The sequence below is a fragment of the Brugia malayi genome, assembly GCF_000002995.4.
Source record: "Brugia malayi strain FR3 genome assembly, contig: Bm_v4_Chr3_scaffold_001, whole genome shotgun sequence".
Lineage (NCBI taxonomy): Eukaryota > Metazoa > Nematoda > Chromadorea > Rhabditida > Onchocercidae > Brugia > Brugia malayi.
Window position 1 is genome coordinate 11782214 of NW_025062477.1, and position 16816 is coordinate 11799029.

At 26.3% G+C, this 16816-nt stretch overlaps 3 protein-coding genes across 4 annotated transcripts; 1 reads left to right on the top strand and 2 right to left on the bottom strand.

The window, feature by feature from the left end:
- Nucleotides 1-4: 4 nt before the first annotated feature.
- On the top strand, nucleotides 5-5936 carry Bma-cogc-1 (uncharacterized protein; the record flags this gene model as incomplete). Its single annotated transcript, XM_043080910.1, has 14 exons — nucleotides 5-72; nucleotides 210-441; nucleotides 889-1173; nucleotides 1515-1665; nucleotides 1905-2058; nucleotides 2240-2345; nucleotides 2557-2631; nucleotides 2894-3042; nucleotides 3127-3261; nucleotides 4100-4202; nucleotides 4441-4539; nucleotides 4834-5130; nucleotides 5471-5614; nucleotides 5778-5936. 14 exons carry the CDS (start codon nucleotides 5-7, stop codon nucleotides 5934-5936), a joined length of 2157 nt encoding a protein of 718 aa, XP_042936844.1.
- Nucleotides 5937-6992: 1056 nt separating this feature from the next.
- On the bottom strand, nucleotides 6993-10890 carry Bm5915 (GPI transamidase subunit PIG-U family protein; the record flags this gene model as incomplete). Its single annotated transcript, XM_043080911.1, has 10 exons — nucleotides 6993-7097; nucleotides 7289-7431; nucleotides 7625-7749; nucleotides 8013-8156; nucleotides 8376-8592; nucleotides 8925-9025; nucleotides 9211-9323; nucleotides 9539-9607; nucleotides 10145-10316; nucleotides 10832-10890. The coding sequence occupies 10 exons, from the start codon at nucleotides 10888-10890 to the stop codon at nucleotides 6993-6995; spliced, it is 1248 nt and encodes a 415-aa protein (XP_042936845.1).
- A 1538-nt stretch (nucleotides 10891-12428) lies between these two features.
- Nucleotides 12429-15860, bottom strand: Bm5914 (the record flags this gene model as incomplete). 2 transcript variants are annotated; one of them, XM_043080912.1, is made up of 8 exons in its annotated part: nucleotides 12429-12580; nucleotides 12657-12831; nucleotides 13238-13492; nucleotides 13761-13907; nucleotides 14141-14329; nucleotides 14640-14757; nucleotides 15466-15531; nucleotides 15775-15860. In XM_043080912.1, 8 exons carry the CDS (start codon nucleotides 15858-15860, stop codon nucleotides 12429-12431), a joined length of 1188 nt encoding a protein of 395 aa, XP_042936846.1. The 2 variants fall into 2 exon arrangements, with proteins under 2 accessions (XP_042936846.1, XP_001892559.2); XM_001892524.2 differs by lacking the exon at nucleotides 15466-15531.
- Nucleotides 15861-16816: the final 956 nt, after the last annotated feature.

Below are 16816 nucleotides of genomic sequence, written 5' to 3' on the forward strand. Positions count from 1 at the left end.
CAGAATGGATGTTGAACGTTTAATGCAAGATTTATCAATTGATCAGCTACAAAATATACATTCGAAACTTTGGTGAGAATTTCATGAAATATATCAAGCAAATAAGTTTTGCTTAATCTTCATATTACATAGTAATTTAAATTACAATACTTCATATTCTTTTAGGTATTTTCAGTTCTTACTTTCATTTTTCTTTTTCTAAAATTTAGCATAGAAGTGGAAGAGAAAAAAGAAGAAATGCGACAAATGGTTGGTCGTCGTTATCGTGATGTATTGGATGCATCCAGTTCAGTTCGTCATGTTATGCACATTGCTAATTCATTAGTGGAATGTGTTCATATTGTTCGTAACACAAACACTGATCTTTCATTTAACAACGAATATTCATTATCAAGCTCAAAACTTTGTCGAATATCAGCATTATCAAAGTTTTATTTGCTGGTAAAATATTTCTTTTCTTTAAGAAAAAGAAAAGATTTATATCTTTTCTTTTACTTTTACGTAGTTTTTTTTTTATTTATGCAATTCTATATTTTATATTCGTACTGAATAATTTTTATCGTAGCAATGAAAATAACATTGCATAATGAGCAATTGCTTAATACACTTCACGCATTAATATGAAATATGTATTATTTTAAATGTGACATTATAAAATCAAAAAAAAAAATTTTTTTTTTTTTTTTTTGTTTCTAGTATTTGATAAAACTGATAAATATTTTGAAAAGTTGTTATCAAATATGTAGATTCTAATAGTATAAAATTATTAGTTATTCAAATATTTCAGGTTATTCACATAAAATAATTTAGTAATTTAAATACATTTTTAGCATTTTATTTTTTGCACTTTGTTTTTTATTCTTAATTTTTTCATTTTTTTTTCTTCAGATCGGTGAAAATGATCCGTTATCAGATGCATTTATATTGGTGCTTACTGAAATGCTTCATCGTAATTTATCTACTGATGTTATTCAGTCAAAAAAATTTTCACGTTTGATTCATCATATATCACCGAAACTTATACGAATACGATTAAAGCTTGAAGATGAATTTATCAGTGGTTTAGGCAGTTTATCGACGACGAATGAGACCTTAAATCAATTAGCAGCAATTGCAATTCTCAAAAATTGTTCAAGCAAAGATTTATTGGATATTTTTATTGAGCAAAAAATGGTCAGTTATATTTTTTCTGCGTATATTTATCTGGTTAATTATCTTTTTCCATTCTTATTTGAATTTTACTAATTGGATGCAAACAATTCGTATAGTTTCATATAGTTGCATAATAGTAAAATGAGAAAAAAGAGGAATATTTTGTTTTGTAATATGTAATATATTATATGATGATTTATGAAAAAAAAAAAAAACTTTTTCGATTTATAATATATTCTTAAAGAAGAAAGTTTTTTGTAAATTTGAAAAAGAATCTTATATTTTCAAGTTTTCAAGTGTTTTGTTCACAAAAAAAAAAGAGTTGAAACATTCAACTTTTCATCCGAAATTTGTTATTTCAGATAACTATCAAGAAAGCATTGAACAACTCGTTATCATTGATTGATTTGGTATGGCAAGTTCGTCAAATGTTCGAATGTTTAAAAGATATTTTTGTTGATGGTCATTTAGCTATGGTATTACAAACAGTTTCCTCACCACTCTGGATCCCGAGTATGCATTGAGTTAAATTTGATTAATTCATTATAATTTTATATCACTTAAGAAAAATATTAATTTGAATTCACAGAAAATTTCTTGAATTTCCAATTAAAGTATAATTTTCTAATAATGTTTTTCAAATTTTTCAATGTTTAATATTTGGCTAAAATAGGAGGATCATCTCGAAATTTTTTCCAGCTTTTTTTTTTTTTATTTTTTAATTTTACTTTTTAAAATATCAATTCTTTTAGAAATATTGGAAAAAATGATGCGTGATGACGTACTTTATTTTGGGAAGTGTATTAAAGCAGAGATCACTGAAACAAATGATCATTGCAGGCGACTTATTCTGACTCCAATTGATGAGAATTTTTTGTTCACACATTGCAATTCGTTTTTGGATACGTAAGTAATATTGAGTTGAAATATTAATTTCTAGATTTTGGTAAAAGATTGCAGAATTTGAATTTTTGAACTGTTAGAAACTCTTTTCATTTCAATAATTCACAATGAAAGTTATTGTTCCATGAATTTTGTGACCTTTTTGAAAAAGAAAATGGATTAGCTAAAATTATATTATTTTCAGTATTTGTTCTGCTTCTCAAAATATTGTCAAGTTGAAATGTGATGTTATGGAGAGTACTTCTTCATTGATTGCTTTTATCAAGGTTCTTCTGGAAGCTTTTGCTGAGGTATGTTATCTTTTTCATTTTTTGTTCATTTTTTACGAAATGAATCTTTCTGAATGCTGAATTAGATTAGATTAGATCAATTAAATCAATGATTTATTTAAATTCTGATAATTTGGCTTCTGTAATAGTTGTTGCATTGTATATCTCCGATCAACAGTATCAATTCTTTCGACATAATAATCGGTGATTATATATATATAATATTTTTTAGAAATGGCCATTGGTTGGTGACAGTACAGCAGTATATCAGCGGTTTCTTGGAAATATGATTATTGAAAAATTTCAGGTTTGTTTGTTTTCATAAAAATATCAATAAAGTGAAAATATTATTGTTTTTTTCTCTTTTTTTTTTTTTTTTGTAGAGTTTGTTGAAAAATTTAATGACAGAATATTGAAGTAATGTAATCTTAGTGAGGTTTAAGATTTCAACGTGAAATAATTCAATATCTAAATAACGTTGATATTGAAAAGATACAAATTTTAAGCAGGAATAATTTGTAAATATATAGAGAGAAAGTTCTTATCTTTCCTAGTATTATTTTTTTAAGGAGTTAATCATCAATGAATTATCAGTATTGGAGCAAAATCTTTTAAATAAAATTCCCAATATTTCTTGTCATCCACCGGCTTTATTCAAGAAACGCTCTCCTAAACTTGATTCATTGCTTGCTGCTGGTGTTTCACAAGAATTGATAAGGTTGAATCTTTTTAGTCTTTTTTTTCATATAACATCAAATTTTAGCGAAGTTTCAAGACTAAATTATATTTCATTACATTTCAGTGTTATCAAAGAATTTAATGATGGTTTGCATTCTTTATTAAATTTTATCAACGAATATGAAATGATTGGTAAGGAGGAAACAGTAGGTCAGCTGCATGAGCAATTCTCTATTGCTGTCTTAGAAATGTTGAAGAGGTGAGGAACATAATTAATTCAAAAAATCGCTATTAAGAATAACAGTAAACTTTTTCGCGTTCGTAACAACAGACTTTAGCTTATTTTAGGAAAAAAAAAAATAAATAATAAAAGTGAAAGAATAAAAGTTTATATTATTTTATCCTTAATTAATAAATCCTCATTTCCTTTATTATATTTTGCATTTAATATAAAGCAAATTCTATAATTAATATTTTCATCCCATAGATTGTGTACTGTGGCAGAAGAATTTAATAGTTCGGATGACTATTCAAATGGTTCACATTCTGATCGTGCATTATGTATGGCTAGAGTTTATATTGCATTGATGCAATCTTGTAACTCATCTATTTCTCTTTCTATGTCAAAAAATATGGAACGTATAATAGAATGTGCGAAAATGTTATATGAAAGTGCTGAAAAATCACTTTGGTATGATTATGCTAACATTTAATTGTAATATAAATTTTAATTGTAAATGTATCAATTTAATTTTCTTCAAATTTTGTACATTTTAAAGTAGTTATATTAATTTTTTTTAACATATCTATTAATTTATACTTATTCTTAATTTTAATTTGAGTGATATTTTTGAAACGACAGTAATATCTGTATATTTACATAATGTTTTTATTGCATAAAGTATAGTTTATTAAAACGAAAAAAAAAAAGAAAGTATTAGTGATTTTAATATTGAATATACTGGAATTAATTAGTGAACTGTCAGTCGATTATATCCTTACTTTTATTTTAATTTTCAGAAAGAAAAAACGATTTGATTGAGAATAAAAATGCTATGACAATTTCCCTACCTTTTTCTTTTTTTTTTTTTTTGCAGTGCTTATCTGGATGTAATCATTGAAGATTGTGCTAAAGAGAAAGAAATACAAAAATTAGCCGAAGTATACGATGATCCATTCATTTTCATATCATATTTGCAGGTTTAATTAATTAATTATGTTTTCCTATATGCTTTCCTATATGATTTTGGCAATTTTTCATGTCTTTTTGATTTATTTTTATTAAAAAATTTTATTAAAAACTTTTTTATTGAAAAAAAAACTTTACATTTTCTATTACGTAAAGTTTATTTGCATACTTTGTTGAATATGAATTTATTGAATTTTTTTTTTCTTTTTTAATCGCACAGTTCATAATTAAATTTTCATGCATTGCCAGGAATTTGAAAAATTGGAATTACCAGAAGTTGGTATAGTGGAAATACCTGTACAAATTAGTCGAATTTTATACTCTTTTCTATATAGCTTATGTCAGAAGGTAATTCTGTCATATTATAAATTTGAAAAAAAAAATTGCTTTAATTCGATTTTTTTCTTTTTTTTTTTTTTGCTATTACTAATTATCGAGAGATTTATAAATGATTACTTTTAAGCTATCCTTCTATTCCTTATGTAATGCATTTTTTTTCTTTTATCTTTTAAAAATAAAATATCACATAGTGGTAAATTCAATAAATTAAAAAAAAAAGCAAATTCAATAAATTATACACTACCAAAGAAATAAGACTTTTATTTCAAATGAAAAAAAAAAAATTTAGACTTCAAATTTCAGATTTCCAATGATTCAGTTGGTTATTTATGTGCAAGAAATATTCGATCACATATTTCACAGCACCTTGAAAAGATACTTTTTTCGGTGTATTCTACTGTTGCACATTCTAGTGTAGAGCTATCATCTCGAATTGTTCTACAATATCTTTTTGATGTTCGTTTTTTGAATGTTATACTGCCAAATGGTGATATGCGTCCTCTAATTCCACTTTTAGAAGCAAAATTAGATCCGTTTGATTTAAGTCTTGTCTCTGGTCCACTTGGAAAGAATGCTCGAGTGGTAGCGCAGCGTCATTCGGTTCGTATTCTTTTTTTGATTTATTCTTTCTTATTTATACATTTTCAAAAGTATCCTTTTGATTTTTAAATTGATGTAACATAAAAATTAAACAAATTTTCACTTATGTAATTATATTAAATAGGATGAAATATATTACTATGAATCTCGATTAAGTCACAGTAATACTTGTTGCTATTCATATTTATTTGATGGCTTAAAGAAATAAGTTTGTAGTGGAATAGATTAATTAATAGTCAGGAGTAAAATTTCTTCTTTTCTTCGTAATTCCGTATAATGCAATTTATTATTCTATTATCAGATATTTGCAATCTATTTTTTTTTTTTTTTTTTTTTTCAGATTATTTTTGCACATTTGCTTTCGGATGTAATAATTAACAAAGAGCTTTCATTGAGTGCATCTTTCTCGGCTGTTGTTGATATTATACCTCGACTTAATGATACACCACGTCTTACACATATTCCACGTTTGACAAAAAATACGGTAAGTAATATTGAAAATCAGAGATTAACTAAAATCTTTTAAACACTCAAAACTATTGTATAAATATGATTTGTATATTGTTAGCATAATTATCTAAAAAAAAAAAAAAAAAAAAAAGATTTAAAATTTTCAATGTTTTCAATATTTTCAAAAATTTTTTTAGAAGCTCGATGATGTGCAATCCTCAGCTAGTATAGCGGTTGTAAGAAAAAAAGAATCAAAAACTCAACAGCAACAGCAATTAGGAAATATCAAAGCTACACCATCATTCTCATCATTTTATAAAATTTCTACAAGCTGGTTTGGGAACAATCAAAACTAACTGTAATGAATGTCCACATAGATTATAACTGTGATAATCAATTATTAATAAATAATTTATTCAATTATTAGTAAATAATTTATCAACTTTCTGAATTTCCTACAGAATTACAATAGATAATTTCTAGGAAACATGAATTTTCCTCTCGAAACTTCAAAACAAAATAATCTACTATTTTCATGTTTTTAAAAAATGCTTTCTATTCATTTTCATAATATGACAACACATTATGTATAAATCTAAATATAAAAAAAAAAAAAAAAAAATATTTGATCCCAAGCTCCAGTTCATGAACTGAACAAATCGTAACTCAAAACTCTCAAAACTCTACCCACTCAAAATAAAGACGAGAATTGTTTGCTTCCAATAAAAATTTGGCAATTTTGGATTGTCAATGATTGTTTTAAAGGAAAAAAGAATGAAAAATTCTCATAAAAGTCCATTTTATTTTTATATTTTTTAATATGATAATGAAAATAAAAATCCTTTACTATCGCATTCTAAAATGAGTGGGCATTTCTATATTTATATTTCATATATTTCCTTATTATCAATAACTTACTTGATAGTTGATATCGTTAAGTTAATAGAAATAATACTTAAAAGTATACGCGCGTCAACAAATAAAGTAATTAAATTTACTAACAATTTAGTAACAGAAATTTTCTGCTATTCAAAGTCATCAAGCTTACTTCTTATTTTGTTGATCAAATACGTTTTCTGCTATTTTATAAGTGTTAAACATCAGTATTAAACAATTTTTCTCAGTAATATTAAATGCTAATTTTAAGATGAAGAAAAGAAAAAATTAATATTAACATATCATCTTTCTTATATCATTCATTCAATTTGATATGTTCTATTATCCAAAATAATATTCGATGAGAAAAGCAAAAAGTATTTTTACAATAAATGAAAGAAAAGTATTTTAACAATAAATGAAAGAAAATATATGCTCTACGAAATGATAAATTGATAAGGATCAAGAAATAAAGCATCAAATACATCGTAAAATTGGTCACAATACATAATGAAACATATCATTAAATGCGTAATTTACTTGAACATAAGAACTGCTATTTTGCTTTCATCAGTTATACCTCTTCTCTCGACAAGTTTCAAGCGCAAATAACCATATAGAAGATCGGTAAGCAAAAAAATCTGCAAAGAAAATTGAATATAGAAATTAATGAAGAAAGTATACAACGTGTAGAATGAAAATGAATATTCAACTTACCTAAATGTAATATGTGAAATTTAAGAAGTGTTCCATTTGATGAATAATTCATAACAATAATAAGAATTGGAATGCCAAAAATGAAATGTGATAAAAGGAAAGATTAATCAATTACCTGGGCAACAGAATAAATTAAAGTAGCAGCAAAATAGAAATTTGCATTTCCTGAACCAGTAACAATCCACATTTGCCACATCACTGGTGCCAGAACGATTGTTACTAACAGTGCACCACCGGAAATCAATCCCCAACGGAAATCTTCATGAAATAAACGAAAAAGTAGGAATCGAAAAGAATTATTATTTTTCTGATTAAGTGTCAAGTAAAAAATTTTTAAATAAAATTCCTAATATTTTTTTTTTTTTTTAAAGCAATTTTCAATCATCGAAAACAAATGCTAAAATAATCTGCTCATAGAGTGAATAAGAATATAAAAGATTATAAAACGAACATTTTTTTAAATTTTCGAAAAGAGGTAATAAACTTAAATAAATCAAACAATCAGCCATGGATGGATACGATGTGAAGACGGAAATGAGAATCATTAGCTGCTGTAGAAGTAGAAAAGCATTGGATCTGAAATAGAAACGGTAATGAATGCATTCAGACTGAAAATATGAACCTGAAACTCAATCAGATATGATATATAGATAGTAAAAAGATTGCACTTCGTACTTTTAATTACATTTGAATTCTGCACCTTATATTAATAATTAAATGGGCAATTTAGATAAATTTAGACTTAGGATATAATAAATAGCAATATAAATAAGTAGGCAATTTAGATTATGAGGCAAAAATGGATGATAAATTTTATTGATTGCAATAAGAAGTGTCACCTTAATGTCAATGACAGAGGTACAAGATAAACAAGGATATTGATTTGAAATACCCAAAGAAAAAAACGTCGAAAATGGTTGAAAACTTCAATGAAAAAATACCAAAATATGCCAACATTTGGTGTCAAATCACGAACATCCAATCTGAAAAAATATCAAATATAAAAATAAAAAAGTTAAATTTAAATTATAATGAAGTATATTATGTAAGTTTACAACATACGTAAACAAATTCTCTTTCTTTTCTTTTTTTTTTTTTGCATATGTTTCAGTTTCATATTCTAGCTTCTCTCTTATAGCAACATTGAAAAAAAAAAAAAAGATGGAAGCAAAAAAACGGAAAAGAAGAAAACTAAAACTTACAAAAATTTATATGTTGAATCAATGTAATTCCAATTATTTCCATTCAGAAAATAATTAAAAAACAACAAAGCAGTAACTGTAATAATTGAAAATGCAATTATCATTATACGTTCTTTTAATGCTGAGAATTTCACCAATAAAGCACATATGTAAATAGCTGGATAGAGTGATAATTGCACAAGTACACTAAATAATATCGAGCTAAACAATACAGAACCTGGAATTCTTCAATTAAACATATTTTCTTCGTATAAATGAAAAGAAAAGAAAATTATAGATTTAAAATCCTCATAAAAACTTTCAAACTGTGTTCCATTCTTTCTCTCATCTTTGAGATATGTGATTTAATATTATAATATAATATTTTATAACGTTTAACTGATAGGTTTAAGTAGAAAAAAAAAAAAAAAAAAAAAAAAAGAAAAACTAGGCATTGGCACAGAAGGGAAATTTGTCAATAATCCTTGTTAACTTCTTTTTCTGCTGATAATACTAATGATAGAATCAATCCTCGAAAATATAGTAAAAAAAAAAAAAAAATTAACTCACCTTTTACAAATGCCAAAATAAAAAGAGCTGTAATAAGATTACAAACAACTGATAGACTAAAAATAGCACAGCTAGCAACAGCAATAGGATTAAGCATATAACTGAAAACTTATCAATTAAAAAAAGTGTTGGAAAAAGAACATAAATAAGAAATGTTTCACTTCCAAACTTATTTCGAAAGTTTTAATATAAAGTTTATATTAATTAAGAAAAAAGTTTATATTAATCAAAAAAAAAAAACATTTTTGCAGTTTTATTTTTGAATATAACCTTGTATTTCACTTACCATTTCGAAACCAAATTAGCAATTCGTTCGATATTTTCTACACTACTTCCATGATTTTTCAAATAAACTATTGCTATCATGCGTAAAATCTCACTCGTTACTACATCAAAGGACTGAAAACAAAACACTGGTCTCAATAAGCTTTCAAATCTAATTAGACACATTTATCTGTCAAGTTAAATTACTGATAAACACAATGATAATAAAATTACCACATAGAAATATTCCGTAACCTATTCAATGCATTATACTTTAAATGTTAATCGGAAATAGTTATTAATTTTGCAGTGATATTTTAATTTCATTAGAATAAAATAAACATTCATACCAAGAATATTATCAATAATAGATTGGGGTGATCAATTACTGCGGTGAATAAATACAGCAGTATCGGTTGCTACAAATAAAATGAACTGACAATCTTTACTTTTATAATAATTTCAACTTTTTTGTGTAAATAATATGTAGTAGTAAATGATTCATTTACTATTATTCACTTAATGTCAACAGTTATAAATTAAACACTATCTAACAAAAAAGTTAAATATACTATCAAAGTTCAACGATGTTCAATGAACTATAAGTTGAAATACGAATCATTGCTAACATAATTATGATTATGTATTATGATTATTCGGTTAAATGTGTAATGATTACAATAATCAATTCTATAAACTATTTTCGGAAGGTAAATGAACAACAAATAAACATCCAAAAAAAGAAAAGCTAAATGTAGATGAGACATTAATTAATTTGATTTGAGCATTTAAAACTTAGCGGGAAAAACAAAATCATTTATAATTTTAGAAACAATTTAAAATTATTATGAACATTATATATAATTTTTTGGTACATACTGATAAATAATTCATAAATGATAAACGCTTGATTTCTATCAATTAATTACAGAAATAATTAATATAAGCAAACATACACAATGTATCATATCACCATCATACGGAGAAACGCCATCTCTAAGCATATATACGCCATCAATGAGTCTTCGAAATGAATTTTGTGGTACACTTAATTCTGGACGCTTTTTCAGAAAATCGATGCAATAAATGTATGCGAGAATACGAAGAAACACTGCTAACATGCATATTCTATAAATAAACAATTAATTAATTGGACTTACTTGAAACAATGCTAATTTCAATTTCTTACTTGAAAACCTATTTAATGATTAGCTGGCTGATAAAGTACCTTCTAACCTTCTATCTTCCTGATAATATCAATTGATTATAATAAAAAATAACACAATCATATAATACTATTAATATTACTTAATTTAAGTAATATTTTACAATAACATATATGAAATATTAAGTAGTAATTATGAGCTGTTCAGAAAAGTCTGTAAGTTGGTAGGAAAAATTAATAAATTACTTTATGCTTCAAAAGTTATCTCAAAGTTTTTTAAGTTATTCAAAAATAATCAAATTTTAATCCACAATACTAGAATTTTTATCGTAAGAAGTGTAATAGCTAATGTGATCTTTAATAAATTACACTTTTAAATGATGTTGACAGTATTGAAATCTATACTAAAATTATATGCTAAAAATGATAAACGTCCAAGGATTAATGCTTAATACTATTAAACAATAAGAAAACTTACAATAATCTGTTAACAGCTAGACGATAGTTTGATAGGACTGCGTATTGTTTATTTACCATTTTTGACTAATAGCATTAAATCAACAGCAATTATTGTCATTAAAAATTTCACTGTTTTCCATATTTGAATATAAGCTTCCAGTATCAACTAAATCTGCAGGAAACGATTAACATTAACTTCTAATAATATCCCATAATTTTTGATAAATTTGAAGAAGTCATAAGTTTCATTCAATCTAACCAAATTTCCATCAATCAATGCCCATAAATTGCCCAATCGATTCTTATGTAAACGATCTTAATGATAAAAATAAAAAAAATGAACGAATGATAAAAAAATGAATAACCGATCTATGCCAATCACACTGATCTCTTGTTAACAACCTACAATTATCAATTACATCACATATCACATTGATAATTAACAATTTTGATTATATCAAATCACTTTCTCACTAATTTCAGATTTAGAAATGCATTTTCTTTTTTCAGATATTTTCTTTTTCAAATTTATTAGTGTAATTTTAAGATAATAAAATGTTTGGCTTAAATACTACCCACAATTTCTTGAGTATCTCATTAAAACAATTCAGATCATTTATTCGCGAAAAAAAAAAGGAAAAACAAAACGGTGAAACATTTAGAAATGTTTTGTTGAATAACAGTAAGCAACGAATGTTGATATATGAAAGTTAAAACAATGCCGTGAAGCAACAAATGAAACTATTCTTCACAACAAATTACTTTTGGAAAATACAAAATGATCCGTGACAGTGTACAGCACATATAATATGGGAATAGAATATGCAAATTAGAGTATCAACAAGCAAAATAAACAAGTATTGAGGGAAATTTTTATTTTCTACAAAAATAAAGAAAGGAATTATTCTTAGTTTTATTTTGTATCACAAGTAATTGCCACTAAAAAGTATTACATAAATGTATTAAATGGTAAAATTTGATTGCTTGATCATTTTTGGGCAATTACTGCAATTATTTATTTCATACTTTAACTCTCTGAATTAAAAATTCCAATCGCTGAAATTATTTTTACAAATTTGCATAATTAAACATGCATGGAAAATAGTAAGAATGATTCGAAATTGCATATGCACGAATGAACAGCTTAATTCCATGAGTATAATTCAAATGTTTGATCTTATTCACTTATCTAACCCATTATATCATCCTACAAATCATTTCGAACTTATTAAAATTTCTTGCTTAAGAAAATAGCTGCACATATTAATCCAGCAAAATACGTACTATCAAAAATGCTATTCTCTAGAAAAAATTCATCCATACATATTGCAAAATGGAAGACAACTTACAGTAGAGAGATTAAAGATAACTGTACCTCAACATATAGAAAAAATCTTTAATAGTATCGAGAGTACAGAAAACTCCAATAATTCTGATGACATTTATTTATCAGTTTTAATTATCCAGTTAAAGAATCTAAAACAAAGTATTTCACCAGGGCATTTTGAATCAATGTATAGATTTAGTAAATTAACATCTTGATAATCATTGAGAATATTTTTGAATACAAAATAAGAGGTATCAATTATATATTGAAGTATGTCATTACTTTAGCATTATAATTGAGAGAGAATATCTTCACGACGTCGTTTACGTTCCATTTCAAGTTCTTGAAAAAATTGATCAATATCTTCTTTCTTCACTTCTCTTCCTTCATCGGCTAATCGCTTCAAATGATTTCCTAATTTCCGCTTCATTTCTTCATACCCTACAAAATAAATTTCAGAAGTAGATAACAAACACCTTATAGCTAATGAACCGATCAATCATATCAACTTTTTTACCTTTAAAAAGGGTTATTGCTCCTTCACGACCAGCCACATCAATTAATGCATTTGTCATAACTCGATCATCATCCTTTGGTTTATCATTACTTTTATTACTGTGTGATTCAACAAATGTTTGCATACAATCTGTGAGATCAGTCAAAAACTGCAGATTATTATCTTCGTAAAAATTCTGAAAATGTTTGTGGTGAAAAACTCGAATTTCAAACTAACACAAACAAAAAATGGATTAAAATGGTCCAGAAATTTTGCTAATAATCAGTATGACATATCATCATTTATCATTTGATAAATGATATAATACAAGTTAATACATAATACAAGTTGTCACACTACATCTCAAGACGTTTAACATTACATTTCAAGATGCTGCAATATGCGCCCAGGATTAAGCAATCACAAAACTACATCTTATAAAATTTAAATTAATCAATAACAAACATTTGTAAACAGTTATTTCGAATATAAGGCAATTACTAGCTAATAAAAATCCTTTTTCATGCAAGAGTTGCCAGTTTTCCTTTCCAATAAATTTTTTGCGTCATATTTTTGAGTGAAAATTAACTTGTACAACTTACCGAACAAATTTTACATTGACATAAACGATTTCTCCATTTATAAGAGTTGAAAAACAGAGAACACGGTTGACTGTTTTCATCTGTTTTGGCATTTGCTTCAAGCCATTTCAGCTTACATAATTTATTATCTGCACAGACTTCTTTGTATGTTCCATCAGCGTAAAATAGCAGGAATGTAAAACGCGTGACACAATTTCGACAGATGACCTCCTCCACTTCGCTTGTATCAACACTGTCGGGTGTTTCCTCCAGATGCTACAAAAAATTGATATAATAATATATTCATTATGACGTCATTTAAAATTATAATTTCTTCAGTTGATTTCAGTTTTTTTTTCTGTTTATGGTTTTGTTTTGCTTTGTGGCAAAAAAAAAAAAAAAAAATGATATTAATTTATATATCTTATATACCAGATTTTTTCTTTTTATATGATGAATAATAGCAATAAATTTTTTGGAAGAAACCAGTGAAAATTTTACTACTTCTAAATTTTGTATCAGAAAGACGAGCATAATTTTACACCTGCAAATGAAACCAATCCTCGCATATTATGCATTGTAGCATTTCGCAATCGTCGTATTCTTCGCATGGATATGGTCTATTGCAAGTACAGTAGAGACCATCGAAATTATGATTGTACTGATTTCGCTCATTTAAAGGTTTCTTTTCCTGAAAAAGAATATGTAAAATTTCATCCATTATCAATAAAATATTTTTTAAACTTAGGATTTGACTTTAAAATGCAAAGAATTTTATCAAAAATCATGGAAATTTTGTGCAGAGAACAAGAAATAGAATTTTAATGAGAATAAAATTAACGGAAAATTTCTTCAAAACTCTAAATACCTGAAGAAACTTATTATTATTTTTTTTTTATATAATGTTAATGTTATGGACATTACTTTGTAAAGTGTGCAAGCATTTTTAAATTTAGAATTTCCACAATCGCAACAAAAGTTCCGCTTTGTGTACAACTCAACAAGTTCATGACCATCATGACAATTAACGCTACACGCATAGCAAAGTGCCGCAGGTCCTGTGGTACTTGTACAATCACGACAAGAGTACAATGGTTGTCGTGGTTTATATCCCTGTAACTCATCAAATTTCAAACATTTCAAACTAGCAAAATAATAACACGAACAAGTTTTTTTTTTTTTTTTTTTTGCTTATCTTACCAAATTTATAATCAGAAATCTGAATTGCTATGTAATAGCAGAAGTTATAAATTCAAAGAAATTCCATAATTATTAGTCATAACATGCTTCGACAAGAATTTTTATCCAATACGATATTTTAACACATATTTTTAACCACAATGCTTACGTAATGAAACCAATTTTCCCAATGTGTGCATCTGAAATTTCAACTTAATTTATGAATTATGAATTAAAAGATAACTTCCGGATATGTGCAAACATTAGCGTTAGCTCCTCCAAGTAGAGCCTCAGCTTCTGCTTCAAGTTCTTCATGTGCTTCGATAACTTCACTTAATGTCACCAATGGATCATCCGGTATTCTGAAGAATAATATATCAGATTAACAGATAACAATAATCATTTACGTCTATTTAAATTACTCCACAGCATAATTAAATGCTGCTAAGGATTAATTCCAGGCTTATCAATAGTTCTTATTGCTTCTCTGTGTTTATCTAAATTATTATTAAATAAAAATGACTTAAAGAAATCATTCTTTCACAAAATAATCTCAGCATTCTGTATCTTTTCATATTGCCTACTACTGTGATTATAACTGTCTAATTAATCATCTGACGAACACTTCAAACATTTATTAATGATTTGGGAAAGATATATATAGCAAATTCCATTTGTTCGGTCCTATAACTAGTCGGATCGCTCAATTGCTTAAACCGTAACAAGTAAAATCTCACTGGCTTCATTAATGCTTCTGGAAATATGTCTAGTTGGCCTTTAGTATCATTCAAAAACAAGATACTCTAGATCACATTGTTCCATACTTCAAAATCATTCTCCTATGAAAACAATTATGTAACTTTAACTACCAAAATACTGATACATTATTTTCACGAATTCAGTCTTACTCTACTCGTATCTTCATGTTTTCAGTAGCTTCCTCACCGATCGAATCAAACAATTATGTATGAAATGATATTCCATCCACTCAAGGATTTATACACTCTTTCAAAAAAATATCGAAATTTAGGCCTAAATTCCAACAGAAACCGAAAAAGGTAATGTCCAACTTATTTAATCTTCTGTTGAGTGATTTCCAAATTTGATTTTCGATCGATATTCGATTAAACCTGTTTCTAAATTTAAATGCTTGAAAACAGCTATGTCTGATGAGCTCCAATTTAGTTAATAGACTTACGCATAAAAATGTACTTTTTGGAATTTTTTGAATGACTTAATTAGTTATGCCCTTAAAAACCAAAAGTAATTCATACGCTGAATTCCTCGCAAAAAAAATTATGACCAAATGTAATACAAATGAATTTGAAACTGAAATTTAACTTAAAAAAGTAATTAAAAACAAAACTGAAACAACATACTCGGAGATATCCTCTTGTTCGGTGTCGTTTTGGTGATTTCCACTGTCATTTTCAACATTGTCAAGACCACTTATATCTTTTTCCATCACTCTAAAAATCAAACTCAAACTTAATTATTAGCAAGTAACTAAATAATGATTTCTCGTTCAAGTTGCCTTTTAACTCTCATTTTCTTCTGTAAAACTAAATTACATTCTTTAGCATATATTTTTTTCATCCATATACAGAATAAAATTAAAACAAAAAAATTTATTAACTTGAATTGAATTAAATTTTTCCTTTCCAAGCAATTAATTAAATATTAAACGATTTATAAACAATTAATTCAAGTACACAATTTAAGTATAATTTAAATTTAAATTAATAACCCCTCTTCAAACATACAAAATTCGATTTTAATTTAAAACTTAAATAATAATTCAGTCATTTCAAAATGGAAATGCCAATTATAATCATAACCATTAAATCATATTTAATTATTAGCGAAAATGAGAATTACTAACAAAGAAAAAAAATTCCCCCCTCCTCCCCCCCCAAAAAAAAATATCTTATAGCAATGGCCGAGCCATTTCATTAAAACCCAATCACGTAAATAGAGGCGAAGGCCAGAAGCGTTGAAATTCATGTACTGGTTATGGGTACGTGAAGATGAATGGATGGAACGGGTAAGTAAAAGATAGTAAGAACTGGACGGAGTAACTATATATCCGCTGGGTAACTATATATCCATTAGTAAGAGTTGGGTAACTGCAAATTGAGTAATGGTAATTAGATGTTAAGAGTTACTGTTAAGAATTACATTAGAGTTACTTTGTTTGACGGTAGAAATTAGATGGGTAATTGTAGAAGTTAAATGGTTAATATACGGTTACAAAATATATTTCTTTTCTATTGTTTATATTTTGCATATTTATTCATTTTCAAAGATTGTATCTAACAAAAGATGCAATTACAATGTCATATTTTTGCGATTATTTTTGAAAGTTACACTTTTTTTTAGCTGCGGAAAAAAATTGATAGTTATATTGGAATTGGATTTTTT